The sequence below is a fragment of the Harmonia axyridis genome, chromosome 6 (genome assembly GCF_914767665.1).
Source record: "Harmonia axyridis chromosome 6, icHarAxyr1.1, whole genome shotgun sequence".
NCBI classification, from domain to species: Eukaryota; Metazoa; Arthropoda; class Insecta; order Coleoptera; family Coccinellidae; genus Harmonia; species Harmonia axyridis.
Genome location: NC_059506.1, coordinates 9,987,367 through 10,004,911, shown reverse-complemented (window position 1 = coordinate 10,004,911; position 17,545 = coordinate 9,987,367). Strand labels below are relative to the sequence as shown.

The 17,545-nt window shown below is 36.4% G+C and overlaps 1 protein-coding gene across 1 annotated transcript in view; it reads left to right on the top strand.

The window, feature by feature from the left end:
• LOC123681922 (leucine-rich repeat and guanylate kinase domain-containing protein-like) overlaps nucleotides 1-17,545 on the top strand; it is a 214,417-nt gene that overhangs the window by 174,088 nt on the left and 22,784 nt on the right. Inside the window, exon 12 of the mRNA XM_045620287.1 lies at nucleotides 17,337-17,458. Coding sequence (XP_045476243.1) covers nucleotides 17,337-17,458 — 122 coding nt within the window. The remainder of the gene's footprint in view (nucleotides 1-17,336; nucleotides 17,459-17,545) is intronic.

The window sequence follows — 17,545 nt, the reverse complement described above, 5'->3', positions numbered from 1 at the left end:
CATTGTATCTTCTGAGTCTTTCGGAGTACACACTAAGTTTTTGTTTCAGTGTGTCTACAATTTGTTGAGCATTTTCATTGTTTGGATCATACGTTGTATGTTGCCGGTGACGATCCATTATTATATTCACCATTTTTTGTAATCTTCTAGACGGCGAACCTTTTGCAAATTGGGTGAGCCTCCCAATTTCTTGGCGGATGCTATGAACTTTGTCTTCTAGCCTTTTTTGTTAATGTGGTTTATTTTGTTGTTTTTCTCTGGCTGGTTGCTGACTTTTAGGTTTTAGCTTCACACCTAGCACTGTTGCTATCGAAAATGCTGCACAGTATATGATGAGGTGTAATGATTCGAGATCATGGTAGTCAGAAAGATACTTGGGTATAATCTCCTTGTTGGTCATGACCAGAAGATGAGATAGTTTCTTAGATGTCCTCAATCTTGGCAGAATCGGTCGTCTCAATGGATCTGTGCTCTCAAAATCTATAACGCATGTATTCATTGTGGCAAATAATCGCTCCAGTAGTTTTCTTTGGTCTTCTTCTGGATTTACGACGGGTGCAGCATATATATTCCGTCGTTGAGCATCACTTATTGCTAACACATCTGCGTTGTTTTGTTCCTCAGAGTTCATTTGTGCATTGATGTTGTGTTGGTTTTCAGCACAATCGTAGTTTTCTTCAATTGTCGTTTCGTTGTTAGTGAGGTTCCTATTCTGTAGCCTCAGTTGGACTTCATTTTTTATGGTGTTAAGTCTCTCATCGGGTACAAGTTTATTTCTCAATATGACCCGGTATTGGTCGGCTACTCTTTGCTCAGAAACTTGAAGTTCGGGATAGTTTCTGTGGAATTCTGCAAATAATTTTTGAGGGTAGCCTATTTTATCCTCTTCCATATTAGTCACTTCATAATATATGCGCATGATCGTTTCATTTATCGAACTTGTCCATTTCATGCGTCTTCTTGGTAGACCTGCTTGGGTGAGTGCTGGTTGGGGATCCTGCGCAGCACCTTCAGCGGTCGGAGAAACTCGTGTTATTCTTCTCCTAGAATGTTGAGATTGTGGAGGCGTAGCATTTTGTTCGACAGACGCCCGTCTCCTTAGCACTCTGTCACCGACGTCCCGCATACTGTCATGTCCAGCGCCGGCTCCAGACACACCCTGACGAACCTCAGGCAGCGGCTCTATATTCCTATTCCTCAAATTCACCATCATTCATGGGTTCCTCCGTGTCGTGGGGGAGACGGCCTTTGATCGCTTTTTACGATCCGCAGAGCTACGGTAGGAGAATTCTTGAGCTGCTTTCCACACGGCTTCGTCCGTTACGTTGGACAGAGACCCTTCGACAGGTTTCAGCTTCCCGGGTCAGAGAGCTCCTGGAATCTGCGGTGGGCAGGAGTCGATTCAACTCTCCTGATAGGTGAATCGCTAGAGTTTCACCTACCGCTACCCTAGCTTTAGCTAGTTTGTCTTTATTATTATTATTATTATTATTATAAAAATATACTGAGATGAGGCCATATGGCCTATGAATCTCATACAAAAAAGAAAAAAAAAACACCTTAGGAGATAAATGTAAGAAACAAAAAAAAACATTCCAAGAAAAAATGGAGTCTAGTCTGTTTTTGAACGAATTCACACTCTCAGCAACCACGACACTCTCCGGTAAAGAGTTCCACCTACCGAATACCCGATTCGGCATAAAAGACTCTCTCGCACGTGTACGAAACATCTCGTGGTATAACTTATACCGGTGGCCCCGGAGATGATTTTCGTTCTTCATAAAGATGTCAGCGAGATCACTCCCAATAAAATTGTTTAAGATGCTATATGTCACAATCAAGTCATCCCGGACACGACGGTCATGAAAACTACTCAACCGGAACATCCGCAGTCTCTCCTCGTAAGATGGTCGAACTCGCCCAAAAGGAATCCTGGTTGCAGAGCGCTGTATTCTTTCCAAACGTTGTTGATCACAAATCAAGTGAGGAGACCACATGGGGCCGGCGTGTTCGAGAATCGGTCAGATGTAGGTTATATAAAGCTGCCTGCAAGAGACAATCGAACATCTGGGAAACACCCGCCATATCAGGTACAACATCTTACTGGCTCTAGAGACTAAATTAGCCACATGGGTAGACCAGGAGAGATCCTCTGTAATGATGACACCAAGGTCATTATGCTGCCTGCATGACTCCAAAACACAGCCATCAAAAAAAGTATTGATGCCTCGGGTTGTATCTGCCAAGATGAAGGATCTTGCATTTATCCACGTTTAGAGGGAGGAGCCATTGGTGACACCACCCATCCAACCGCACCAGGTCACCTCGAAGGACATCAGGAAAGAGTGCATCATAAAATAATTTGATATCTTCTGCGTATTGAGAACAGAAAGCCGAAAGTAAGTGTGGGAGACCTGAAACGTAAATCCGAAAAAGAAGCGTTGTACAGTCATTTCGGTTTTCTTGTTTTCATTTTTATTACTTGAAGTTGTTTCCATACGAACTCCTTGGAATATTCTGCTCAAATTATTCTGTGCTGGAGGTCTAGAAGACTCGTTAAATTTCCTCTTGTTGACCACTTGAACATTCTTCAGCGGCACCATCTGATGTACAGTTCCAGAAATACCGGAGTTAGAAACCTTAGCATATGTATATGATTCAGTATTGTTTGATGAGTGAATAACAGATTTCTTGACATTTACAGGTAGCAAGGAATCTGTTTCTTTGGTTTTTGTCTCTTTTATTGTTTTCATTTTTTCTATCAGAAGACTATTATTCATTTTCAGAATCTCATTTTCGTCTCTTGATTCTTCTAAACGGTCTTTCAGATATTTTACTTCTGATAGTAAACTTTCAGTACCTGGTTCACAAGAGAGTTGTGTAGGTGATTCTTTCTCGTTATCTTCGGTTCCACAACAAATGATTTTGTTCCCTCCGCGAGATTTCACATTCGAACTTCTCTTAGCACAACCTTAATGATAAATCGAGTAACATGTTACACAAACTTTCAGCTCATGACTTTTAGTTGCACAAAACTTCATATATTGTATATCACAATCGTTTTTATCGGAGGTATCGGACAACACGTCGTCCTGACTCGCCATCGCTAGACTCTTCAAATGATAAGAAAATCCCAGGCGGCAAATCTGCAAAGTACCTGTTGTGGTTTATTATATCCCTTGTCGTGTAACACTTCAATCTTTTTTTTTTAACTTCCGTTTTTACCTTTATTTAAGTCATAACTGCAATTTCTTTTACTGCAAGGTCACAAGGATAATTGAATACATCTAGGGCCGCCGCCAAGACCGGCAAACCGGATCATAAAAAACCATCTTGTACCAATTTTGCTCATGCTCCATATAATTCAATATGTACTTCTGTTAATATGAAATTTTCCCCTTTCTTGTTATAAAAATGATGGAAATACCAGAAATCATAGTTTTGCTGTTTTTGCCCATTTGGTTTGGTTGCTATTGAATAGGAAAATTAATTTTAGCCCGATGGTAAATGAAGCAAATATTTATTCATTTATTTATTTATTCATTCATTTATTCACTTATCTACATAAAAACTGTGGTAAATAAGTTTTTTGACCCATCAAACTTACATGGGGAGTCATAAGAATCATACAAAAATATGTATAACACAAATTGTTACATTGTTCACAAACACACGTTGAAAAACAACTACACATCGAACGGAATTCAGACTAGGTCATCATCGAGGAATTCTTTGGCACTATAATAGGCTTTCTCCATCAACATCCCTCTGTGTCTTCTCCTCATCTGTCCCCTCTTAAGCGTTTTTAGGTTGGAAGGTAGCTTATTATATGATTTAAGTGAGTTATACGTTCACTTTCACTCTGTGATATTCATGATGACAGTTGTTCCTCTCTATTATTTCTTGATGGTCGAAAATATATAGTATGCGGGCAAGTATAAAAATACTCGGCAAGGTAAGAATGCCTTCCCTCGGGAACAATTCCCTACAGCTTTGTCGCCAATGCACCCTGCACAGCACCCTCAAAGCGATCTTCTGCTTTCTGAATATCCTGGCACTCTCAGAGGAATCGCCCCAAAAGAGCACGCCAAAATTGAGAGCACTATGGAAGTGTGCAAAATAAGTCAATCTTGCAGCTTCGGGCATCCCGAGCTGCCTGATTCTCCTTATAGCATAAGTTGCTCTCGATAGTTTCGGAATCAGCATATCAACATGAAGTGAGAAGCTCAGATTGGGCGTCAATGTGACACCAAGAAGTTTCAAGGAGCAACCAGAAGACGACGGCTGGGTCTCGAAGAGGAGCGTCTGAGTTTTATCAATGTTCATCATCATCCCATTCGCATCAAACCATGACTTGGGGGTAATAAAGCTGCACTACAGATGGAAATGATAAACTGAACTGAAGGCCGCGCCGTTTTGAAACATAAATATTCGGAAGTTCAATGTTCTGAATTTTGGATAAAATTTGTGTGTGGTGATAAATATTCAGAACTGAAGGAAAAATTAGCTTTGAAACATTGCACACTAGAGCCGTCGCTAGTGGAACTAGGCACAAACCCAAGTTTGATCGCACGATTTTATAGTTTGTGGTGTGCAAGGATCTTGTGATATGGCCGATATTATGGTGCTATTTACATTGTTGTCAGTTCATTTTTTTTTCTGGAATAATAATGAACTTTTTTATTTGAAATTGATTTACTTGTATATTTTCACCTATTGTAATACTCAAGAAACATTGAATATTTTTGGTTTAATGTTCCTCAAACCTAAATGCAATCATTTGGGAGTTACAGCTTCATTTACATGGAATAAACTGGTTTAATTTGAATAATCTTTGAATATTTATTTCATGTTCGAGGTAGGACCATATTTAAGTAGTATAAAATTTACGACTTTCAGTTAACATAAAGTAAAGCAGTCGTAGACATCAGTATTATTTTTATTCAAAATTTATAATCTTGCTACTACTCAAATGTAGGCATTGCTACCTCTAACATAAAACAAACATTCGAAAATTATTCAAACAAAATGAGTTTTTTCAATCACAAAAATATTCTTACATTTCTTGAGAAGAATAAGAAAGAAATGGTGAAACGGAGTCGTTTCTCGTATATTCGACATTGCTCTGAGGAATCAACTAACTGATTGGAGAATATGAAAGGAGTTTCAATAGTTGAAACATCCAGAAGCCGTATGAGATGCGCAATAAGAAAGACTTTTTTTTTCGATCAGATCGCTGTCCTTTATTTACGCAATGGATAAAAAAACGGCTTTTTTTCTTGCAAACTTCAACACTCTGTATCTCGGAAACAAAGCTAGTTAGGACATATGTTTAAATGAATTTTTCTTCATTACAAGAGTTGTTCTATCCGATGCTAAATCAATAAACTAAAGTCTGGACCACCCCTTAAACATTATACAATCTTTCGGTGTCTCGATCTTAATTTTAATGCTGAAAATTTCTATAATTTATCCAGAAGGGACATGAAAATCATTTTTACTACGATGCTTCCACTTTGATTTATTTCACTTTGAAATCTCATATGCAAATCGGTGATCATAAATATTCCATACGGTATAATTCTCCCAATTTTTTAGCTTCATTTGAAAAACTATGAAAAAGAGCTGGAAGAGAGGAGTTGTGGATATTGAAATACAGTTTGAGATTTGCGTACGAACTAGTCCGATCAAGCCAGTGTTACTTTTTTCAGAATTGCGACCCGAGAACAAAAAACACTTCATTCAATATAAAATGCAAGTGCCTGGGTTTTGAGAAATTTCATTGGAACTTACGACATTAGGAAATTTATATAAATAGACTTTACCTATTTTCAGTCAATCAATAAGGAAACAATATCAATCGAATATTCTTCAAATACATTCAATTGCAATATCGATATTCCGCATAATGGAGTTTATTCGTTGGATTTATAGGTTTAGCAGAGGATTCACTAATACACAGATAATGTTGTAATCGTTTATTCTCTCTAGAATATGTCTCTCCGAGCAAGCTCGATATCGAATAGACTCAACTTATAGGTTGGACCTCAGATGTCTAAAACTAAGATCATTGATGATCGATTCTTGTTCTTTCGCTCGATAGCCCTCGATGGCCTTGTCACGCGCAGCCTCGTAGCGCCGCCGTGACGATATGAAGTGGTACGACGAGTGTAGGGTAGGATGTAATGTTGGTTGTCTCTCTCGTCATTTGTTCGGATGAAGTAATATTCTAACACTCCATCCCTTCATCGAACTACAACCAGCATTATCCACTCTAAGTCTAATCTATAAACAGAACTCAATTAGTTTGTACTCAAGTCTCCAAGAATAATCTGAAAAACAAAAATTTAATGAGTTTGTATTCTAAGATTATAAAATCATAAGTTTTTGAGTTAATCTCTTGTGACCGTCTGATGGTAAAGGTTTTGTCATTATGTCTGACATATTCTCTTTAGTTGGGGTCCATCTCACTGTGGTTCTCTTATATTCAACACATTGTTCGAAATTACCATGTGTTTCAAACATATGTCGTTTTAGTCCAGATTTCTCTCTATCTTGTAGGTCGTACTCTAAACGATCATCGAATACCTTTGGTTTGTGATAACCATCTCTCTTGGTGCAGTCTCCAGCGGATGTTATCACACCAGACTGTTTTAGGAAACATCAGTTTTCCTATCACAAATCTGCCTTGTCAAGAGATATTAATTCTTGATAGGCATTACTCATAGCTAGGTATTCGGCTCTACAAGTGGACAATGCTTCTCCAAGCTATTACATCTTCAAACAACCTAATAACATACCCTTCAGTTCATGAAGAGTCTGTATGGTCTCTAAAGGTTGTATCGGTAAATACCTCTAAGTCTTCAGTTTGAGCAGTGAATTTGAGACTTAAATTCACAGTACCTTTCAAATACCTGAAGATTCTCTTTACACCTTTCCAATCAGCTTCGATAGGCTTCATTTGTTTTCTCGCTAAATAGTTAACAGCAAACGTAGTGTCTACCATTTGATGGATACATTAAGCTACCAATCGCTTCTCTATAAGGAACTCTTTTCATCTCTTATTTATCTGAGTCACCTTGTAGATTCTCTGATTGATTTCTCTTAATCCTATTTTCAACCTGTCTGGTTACCATAGAAGTATTTTGGGCATTGCAGTCATTCATATTTAATCTCTCTAATATATTAGTGGTATAATAATAATATATATATTCATCGTCAAAGTTTACATATACATAAACATACATATGAGGGACTAATGAATATTCAAAAAATGGAGAAAACCAAGTAAAATGGTTTTCTGTGAGTAAATTTATATATATATAATGTATAATTTGATTGATCGATTTATATACCTCTCTTCTCGGTTTCTCTCTATATTTATACCTAGAAAAGTTTTAGTTACTAGCTAGCAATATATCATCTACATATATGACTAGTAGTACTACTTTACCATTTCTCTTCCAAGTATATAAACAAGGCTTTCCGGAGTTTACATACATAAGATCGTTTGATCTCATTGTCGATGTCTACTCCATCCAGAATCTCCATATAGATCTCCTCTATAGTGCCATTTAAAAAATCAGGTTTTTTCATCTAATTGACAAGCATGTAAATCATACTCAAGAATTATTGCAAGTGTAGCTCTAATTACAGGAAGTCTAGATACTAGTGCATATGTCTCTTTGCGGTCATAAATATTTTTGACCTTAAATCCTCGTATGACTAATCTTACCTTGTATCGTATAAGACCATTTTCCTCTAATTTTCTCTTAAATACCATTTCGAGTCCATAATATTGGCCCGTTTTTGAAGATATTCTTTATCTACCAATATCCAAACCTTATTTTGTATCATGGAATCAATTTCTTCTTTTATAGCTCTCTTCCATAAGTGGCCTTCTCTAGAATTTATAGCTTCCTCGAAATTTATAGGTTCTCTATTTAATGAAGAAATAAGACAAAGCCTCATATCTTCTTCTCTATCGGTTTTCTCATATTCACCTAAAATAATAATATTAATAGCTGATCTTTATTGATAACTAGTCATCCAAGGGCAATTGACCGAGATCGTTCAGCCCATTCTCCAAAATATTATTCTCTGAGTAATCAAGAAACCTTGCATAGCTTACGTCCTCTACAGTTTTCTCTAAGTGTAGCAGGGTACTTGCCTTTTTTTTTATCGGCAGTTCCCTTATTTTGGCTCTTTGGAGTTTTTCATCCAATCCCAGTCAATTATATTTCATGGGTCTCTAATTTTTTTCTAGTGCCATCAAGTTGTTTATTTCTATAAACATCTTTGTAGACAAGTTTCTCGTTAAATCTCACATGTTGAGATTCAAAGGACTTTCCCGAGCTTGAATACCACGTCAAGTATCCTGTAGCGGTATAACCCACTAGGACAGCTTTCAGGGCACATTCTCCAAATTTCAAGCTTCAAGGTTTTGGAATCTTAATGTATGCAAACATTACAATACATAATAATACTTATAAATACATCCAATACATCCAAATCTCTTAATTTGATCAAAGTGGCATTTTACATTTGGTGCAAACTTTGTCAATGGTGTTTGATATCCGATAGACTTGTGTGTTCTGTTGTACGCATCTAAAGATGCATCAACAGCAACCTCCCACATACTCTTAGGTAGTCTGGAATCAAACATGTATGTACGAACCTTCTTTTGGATCGTCGAGTTAAACCTCTCCGCTACACCATTATGTTCAGGCGTATATGGAGTTGCAAACTCGTTCTCTATATTTTCTCTACTCAGTACTTCTAGGAATTTCCTTTCGGTAAATTCTGTACCTTGATCTGACCTGATATAACATACCTTCTCATTTTTCTCCAACAAGTTTCTTTTTGATATTAAGAATTTCTCTAATGCTTCAGCCAACTCATCTTCTGTTTTCAATGAATAGGCTTTAGCAAGTCTCCAATAGTCGTCTATGTAGACGTTAATGAATCTTTACTGACCTGGATGAGATGGTGGTTTAATAAGTCCCATCGTGTCAGTATGTGTCAACTGAAGTTGTTTCTCAGTTCTCATTCTGTCTCTTTAAATTGTAATTTTTTCATTGTCGATATGATACATACTTCACATTCTAAAATAGAGTCGTCAAATATGACGTTCTTAAGTTTCTCGTTTAACTTCTGCATTCTCTTCAGATAGTTAACTGACGCATGTCCAAGTCTACAATGCCATAACATTGCTTCATTGATTTTTCCTGAATTACAGGAGTTATTGTCTAATGGACTTACGATACATAATTCCTCTAAGTTTTGGAGTGGTTCCAAGTTATTGATCTAAATTACCTCTCTACTGATATGACTGCAATCCCAATTTTTCTCTCATTGCTCAGATTGTGTTTCATCTGTTTTGTCAGTTGAATCTTGTAGAACTTTCTCTTTAGGTGAAGAAATGAGATAATACTCTTTCTCCCTCCCAATCGCAGATTCCGGTTCTCCCTCCGAACCTAATAACTCGTTATTGGAATGTGTCTGCGATTGCAAGCTCATCTCATCTTCTTCGCTTATCGTTGCTCTGTAACAGTAAATTTTAGGTTGAGAATCCAGTTCGGTTTTTCATACTGACTCTTTAAAACAATCTCATTCTTAACGTTGTTGTCAACTCTTAGGGGTTGGATTAATTCTGTAAAACAATCTCATTATTAACCTTATTGTAAACTCTTAGGACTTGTAATTGTTCTCCAAAACAATTCATTATTCACCTTATTGTAAACTCTTAGGGACTTGAAATTGTTCTCTAAAACAATTTCATTTTTAACCTTATTGTAAACTCTTAGGACTTGGACTTCTAAGTAAATATTGTACCCAGAGTCTGCGTCTTTACGTAAGGAAAGTAAATTCTCAGAAATCTCTTTCGCTGCAAAAACATTTTGCAATTTCTTAGTATTCTCATCTCTAGAATCTAAATATAAAATTAACTCGCCGTTACCATCGACTACAATTACTGCTATCTCGTTTTTATTAGTACTCTATACTCGTATTTTGACATCTCTCAAAGTTTCTCAAAATCAGACACTCATTTACGATATGGTCTGTTGCTCCAGAATCTGCCATGAAGTTAATGGTTGGATCAAGCTTACCTGTTCTAGTTTCTCTATGCTCTATACCCAACCCTTCTTGCCTTGGAGCGACCCTCTTTGTTGGATCTCTTGCTCTCTCATTCTCCTCTGGTCTACGTGACTCCGTCTCTTAGTGTTGAAACTTGGCTTGTTCAACCTACCTCTACTCGATCCTCTAAATTGAACGGGCCTAGTCTCATTCATGCCACCATTATTAAGGCAATTCTCTTTCTTGATTGCCCCACAACCGAAGCAGAAGCACTTACTCTGTTGCCTCAAATTGCAATCGGTTGACCAGTGTCTCTCTTTGTTACAACCAAAGGTAGCATTTTAGTTTATGCATCCGTTGAACTTTTGGAATCTCCTCTTTAATTTCAGACCTCTTCTCAGCATCTAATCTCTCTAATCGAGGGATGAAGGTCTTGATCTCGTCTAAATTAATTTCTTGGTATGAGGTCTGTCTCCTGGTCAGATCTGCATTTCGTAACTCGGATATGACTGTTAATACAGTCTGATAAAATGCAGATCTCATCTCTTGAGCAGTTAGCTCAATCACATCCTCGAAAGCTTCATGCTCTCATACTATCGAGTTGAATCTTTCACAGAAATCATCGACCGATTCGTGTTTCTCCATTTTGATGGAGTACAAGCGAGCTCTTACCAGAAGTGTGTGTCGCATTTGACTCGCACTTCCTGGAGAACCTCAAACCTCTAATTACTTCAACAGGGTCTCGGATATTGAGAATTTTCTTGTAATAATTCTCGTCAATTCTGTTTATGATAATGTCTCGTACTCAATTACTTTTCTTGGGTTTGTTGGCCTCTGACCAAAATTGGTTACTCGTACTTGGTTGGCTCTATGACGTCCAACAAATCATTCATCAAAAAGCTCAGATCTTAGACTGTCGATCCAGATCTCAAATTTGAATTCTGCTCTGTAACATGGATGAATTTTAAATACCTGGGTTTTCCAATACTTCAGAATTCAACACCAAAAATCTTTCTCTTAACTCTAATCACCTCTGTAAAATGAATTAATTTTTATTAAATATAGCTGGCTTTTCTCATACTCTAAATCCCTAAAATATAATCAAAAATATTCTCATAACTCTAGTTACCTCTGTAACATGAATTAATTTTTATTTAACTGGGTTTTCTAATACTCTAGAATTCACCAAAAAAAATATTCTCTCAATTCTAATAACCTCTGTTATATGAATTAATTTTTTAATAAAGCTGGGTTTTCTAATACTCTAGAATAAAAAAAAAAATTCTATCAATTCTAATTACCTCTGTAACATGAATTAATCTCTAAAAATCATAAATGCCATGGCTTCGATGAAATAACTGGAGAACATCTGAAAATTATTGGTGAACACATAAAGGAACCTCTAACGTGCCTGGTGAATGTGAACAACCTCAAGACGGCTAAGATAAAACCTCTGTTCAAGAAAGGTGATCGAGAAAGTCTCTCCAACTATAGGCCAATCTCACTGATTAGTACTATTGCAAAAGTTGTAGAAAAGGTGATCAGGGTACGACTGGTCGAGTTTCTGGAGAGAAACAATTTGCTTTCCACAAAACAATTTGGTTTCAGACCGGAGAGATCAACGGATGATGCTATTATTTGTTTGACGAATGGTATCTATCGAGCACTCGATGGGGGAAAATGTACGATGGGACTCTTCTTAGACTTGGCCAGGGCCTTGGACACTGTCAACCACCGCAAACTATTGTACGTCATGGAGGGAGGACCTTGGTATAAGAGGAGTAGCGGGTGATTTGTTCCGGTCGTATCTTGAGGGTAGAAAACAATGCGTGAAGGTTAATGGGGTCGTGAGTGAGGGGCAGGAGGTTTTGACCGGTGTGCCCCAGGGGACGGTCCTAGGACCTGTACTATTTCTCATCTATATAAATGGATTCCTGTCTCTTGAGGTGGATGCAGAGATATCGTCCTTCGCAGATGACACTGTGATCCTGTTTACTGGCTCAACCTGGGAGGAAGTTGTGGATAAGGCCGAGAATGGAATGGAAGAGATGAGAAATTGGTTAAGTGAAATGGACTTGATGTTGAATATGGAAAAGACCAAGTGCATGGTATTCTCTAACAGAGTATCTGGCTTACCCAGGATTCAGAATTTGGTATTGAGGAATGGCAGTGTAATTGAGTGCATAAAATCGAAAACTTATCTTGGAGTGGAATTTGACGAACACCTTAGATGGGACCTTCACATCGCCAAGGTGACGAAGAAACTTAGATCCCTTTTATTTACATTCAGATGCCTGAAAAGAATCATGGACGATTGTATTCTCAAAATTTTGTATCATGCACTGGTTGAGTCGCACTTACAATATGGAATAATATCATCCTGGGGTGGAGCGTACAAATGTCACAAAATACAACTCAAAGTTTTACAAAAAACCTTCCTCAAGATTATGTATAACAAGGAACGGACTTATCCCACCCAAAAACTCTTCGAGGAAGTAACCATGTTCGAACTGGAAAAACTTTATTATTTTAGGGTTCTTTGCCAGCAGTACAAGAGGAAAACGGAATTGCCATCTATAAGCCATACTCACGACACTAGGCACAAAAAAAGATCGGAATATGTCACAGAAAGATCAATAAAAGTAGTAGGTCAGAGATCATGTTATTATATGGCTCCAACAGTCTTCTCGCTGGTTCCGCTTCATATCAGAAATGTGAATAGTCCAACATTATACAAAAAGTGGTTGAAGATCTGGTTGAGAGGTATGTCCGCGGATGAGATTGACAGGATTACCGTGAATTCTGGTTAATGGCACTCTTAGGACATTGAGAGCAATCTGTTTTTTAATTTTCACTATTTCATGCGATCCCGGTTTGGATTGCTTATAATTTTTTTTTCTTCTTGCATTTTTTTTGTGAATTAACTACAAATATGATTTTTCATAACTGATTGTATATGTATTAATTTCTGGAAAATAAATCTTATTATTATTATTATTATTATATTATCCTTCCGTCAATCTGATTATTTCTATGCTTTTCACTTATTTCTACAAAATTCGAATCTATATTTATTTTATACAAATAGTTTCGAAAAGATAAACGAACTTGGAAAAAGTTTGTCCCTTCGTAATTAAATTGTTGAGGTCAATCATATATGCATTGTTTCATAATTATGCTGTCTAAAATGGATTGAAACTTGTGCGTATTGATTCTGGAGACCTATGTAAATAATCTCCTGATACATGCACCTCAATACAACTCTTTCGATTGAAAAATTCGATCTTGTGGTTTCTCCGTTATTTCCAAATCAATTTTTAGATAAAAAATTTATAAAATATATCTAGAATTCGAATTTTGTAGAAATAAGAGAAAAACATAGAAATAATCAGATTGACGGAAGGTTGTTAAGAAAGCTCAATTTTTCTGTGTTCATCAACAGTTGAATCCATAGAAATATTGAGACTCTTAGGTGAAAAGAGGTTTTTGGCCTTTTTATATTATTTATATTGATCCGAATCATACAATGTTATACATTTTTGAAATCAGGAAATTCAAGCTTTCAAAAAATGACACAAAAATTTAGTGTTCCCATTTGAAAAAACATAACTTTGGGTCATAGCTTCGTAATTAAAAACCCTTTTGAAAATACGAGGACGCCACTAGATTCTACGTAAAAAAGTGCCTGTATAATGTTTTGATTCCAGAGCTCTATCATCAGTATAAGCGGAGATATAAATTTATTTACTTATACTTCTATGAACTTTTCACGTTCAACAAACCATTTACTTAAAGCAAATGTTTTTCGATATCGCCATTTTTCCAATTTTCGCTTATAACTCGATAGCAAAAGAAAGTGGCCAAAAATGAATACTACCCTTGTTAGTTTCCCAGAAAAAGAGACCGAGAATGGGGTATCAGATTTTGTCTATCTCATATGGTTTAAAAGTTGTAGTGCTAAAACATCGAAATTTGCCCACCCTGTACACAACAGATTTTCAGAATAATTGTTTACCTCGTCGAGTAGTGGAAACGTGCACTGAGCCTAGAACCTGTTGGATTAATATGTATAGCAGAGGATTCACTAAGACACAGATAATATTTTAATCGTTTATTCTCTCTAGAATATCTCTCTCCGAGCAAGCTCGATATCGAATAGACTCAACTTATAGATTAGACCTTAGATGTCTGAAACTAAGATCATTGAAGATCGATTCTTATTCTTTCGCTCGATAGCCCTGAAGTAATACTACGAGTGTAGGGTAGGATGTAATGTTGGTTGTCTCTCTCGTAATTTGTTCGGATGAAGTAATATTCTAACAATTCAATTCAACAATTCCGAAATAACTTAGAGAAATCATTTCGTGACGACTGGACAAGATTAGTGATTTTATGGTAACTTGTAGCATTATACTTGTAGATCACAAATAGACGCCACTGACGTAACTGGTTGAAAAATTCATATTACAGAGCATAAGAAATATCGAAATATATAAATCTTCTGACAACTCTATTTCAAATATTTTAGTTCCTCAAAATTACACCGATTTTTTCAGAGGGCTCCACTTCACGGTCCATTTTTTTCTAGTAAGACTTGAGTAAAACGTAAGTACAACGTGAGTACAATTTGAGTACAACTAGATAGCGCTCAACATCAACAAAATGGAATATAGCACTACACTGTCTTACTATCCATCCATTCCTTATACTATGGTATCAGTAACGGAGCTTACTCTACCGATCTTTCTGCTGAACGCCCCCATTATTAGGCAACAGTTCTCCTTCCGACACAGGAAAAGTAAAACTTTCTGATGTTCTCCACAGTCAAAATATGACGTTGTTATCGCACAGGATGTCCTAAATTCGATGCTCACTGAAAGCGTCTCGAGAACCAGAGACATGAAAAAATCTTCGAGGACCCCAGATCCTGGGTCGAATATTATTTATATTGTACTTAGATGACTTGGTGAATGGTGTTGATGCGGATTTGCCTGGGTTGTTTGTGGATGATTCAACATTCATGAATAGGTCAAAGCATAGGGAAACCCTTGAAAAGAAGGCAAGAACATCCGAACAGCAAGCAATGGACTGGTTCAGCAGAAATAAGCTTTCAGCAAATGAGGAAAAAACACAAAGGCTGCTGATAACTTCAAGACAGACCACCCAAAAAAATAAGGTTACAATTCTGGGCCTAACATTCGACACCAACCTAACGTGGGCTGAACATGTAAACTCCCTTTGTAGAAGGCTCTCTTCATCCATCTTCATGATCAGAAGAATAAGATCAATAGTGGGAGAAAGTGCAGCAATACTTACGTACCATGCGTACTTTCATAGCCTGGCCACTTATGGCCATATACTGTGGGGCTCTTCGGCCGATGCTCAAAAAGTATTCCTCAAACAGAAAAGAGCCTTAAGATTGATAGCGGGTATAAATAATAGAGTTAGTTGCCGGGAAGTATTTAAAAAATATCAAATACTTACCATCCCCAGCTCCTTTATATTTGAGTGTCTTTTATTTGTTCACGGACGTAAGGGGCAGCTCCCAAGGCACTCTGACGTCCATACCTATGCAACAAGAAGCAGAGATAATTATGTTCCACCAAGACACCGCCTAGAAAAGACCAAGAATACATTTCTATTCCTGGGAACAAAAGTGTATAACCACTTACCAGCTGAGGTTAAATCACAACCACCGAACCAATTCAAGAAAAAATTGAAAAAATACTTGTGTGATAACGCGTTTTATAGTATAGAGGAATTTTTGGCGCATGATTATTCATAGTTGTCGATCATTCATGTTGTTTGTGAATTGAGTATTGTCTTATACACAGTTTATGTATATGTTAGTCCTCAAATATTTTATGACAGGCCTTGTAAAATTGAAGGTAAATAAATATGATATCGTCGGCTAAGAGTGTAAATCTGCTAAGTCCATTTTGAACAATTTAACAGGAGACCGAAAAAACCGTACAGTACGGTGTAATAATAATAATAATAAGAGAGTTTATTCATGAAAATACATTCAATAGAGTTTATTGAATGTATTTTCATGAATAAACTCTTTTATTATCATTATTATAACACTGTACTGTACGGTTTTTTTGGTCTCCTGTGAAATTGTTCAAAATGGACTTAGCAGATTTACACTCTTAGACGACGATATGATATGATATGATAACAGAAAGCAGATCATAGATATCTTGATTTGTAATCCAGTTACCGGGCGTTCCTGAAAAATTACCGTTTCAAATATTTTCTGATAATCGAAAAATTCAGAATTTTTTTTTCAGTAATTTTTATGGTTTATATGATACTCATACCAGATCATTAAAATTAATGACCGTTTCAGAGATATATAGGGAAAATGGTGTTTCTTACATGGGACAACCTAGATTTGTCGAACAGCATCCCGTTATCAATTTTTTAATATGTCATCCGTTTCTAAGATATTGAGTTTTTCCACTCCATTTCTGTAATGGGAAACACTAAATATGAAAATTTTTATTTATTACGACATTTGTTCCAATTTGTGTAAATTTTTTGGATTTGTTCACTTCATACAACCCTTCGAATTTATGTAATTTAGTTATTCAGTTTTTTCCTTTCGACGACATCTAGATTTTTAAATTGTTTCAGAGGAATGTCGCCATTGTCATGAAAAAATATATTATTCAGTGTACCTAATGAATGGACGACATATAGATTTCGAAATCCCCACATTTCCCATGCAAAATTCACTAAACGATATTTATTCGTTTCATTATTTGAAAATGAAATTCGATGAATTAGGCAAAATACTATAACATATAATACTCGTACAGAAGGCTCAATCTACCACTCATTCATTCAGAAACTCGTCACTTTGTCGCTCGTTTTTGAAATTTGAGCTCGTGGAAGAATATCAATGCCTTCTGCATTTGAATTATAAATTCTTGATGAATACTGTGTAATTTACTTTATAGGCGTTCTCCGGTATGCTAATATCACTTCTTTTCCTCGGATATATTTTGGTTCGAATTGTTAGAGATGCAAGTGATTATACTATTTTTGACATCTCTACTGAATATTTTTCCTTTCAAACTCTAAATTGAATTTTATTGGAAGAGGACTATTTTATAAAATCAGTTTCGTAGAGAAACAATGTTGATATTTGGATAAACACGAATAGAGCGGTTTATTTTCGAAGGTTTACACATTTTGAATATTGGTAACTCAAAATGAATTGCATCTTCATTACTGATATATTTTAATTTCAGGAAATTCCTCCGTAGTTTTGAAAGAAATATCTAATCTGCATAAATTATTCAATGATGTGATTGCCAATAGAAAAACATATTTGGAAATGCACTGGGCTAATCCTGGACTTTTTGCGCAAGTGGTGAGTAGAAATATCCTTCTAATATTTTCAGATTTACAGTTTTGACTTTCCGGAATATCTGTTAATGAAGACAGTCCCCAGAAGCAG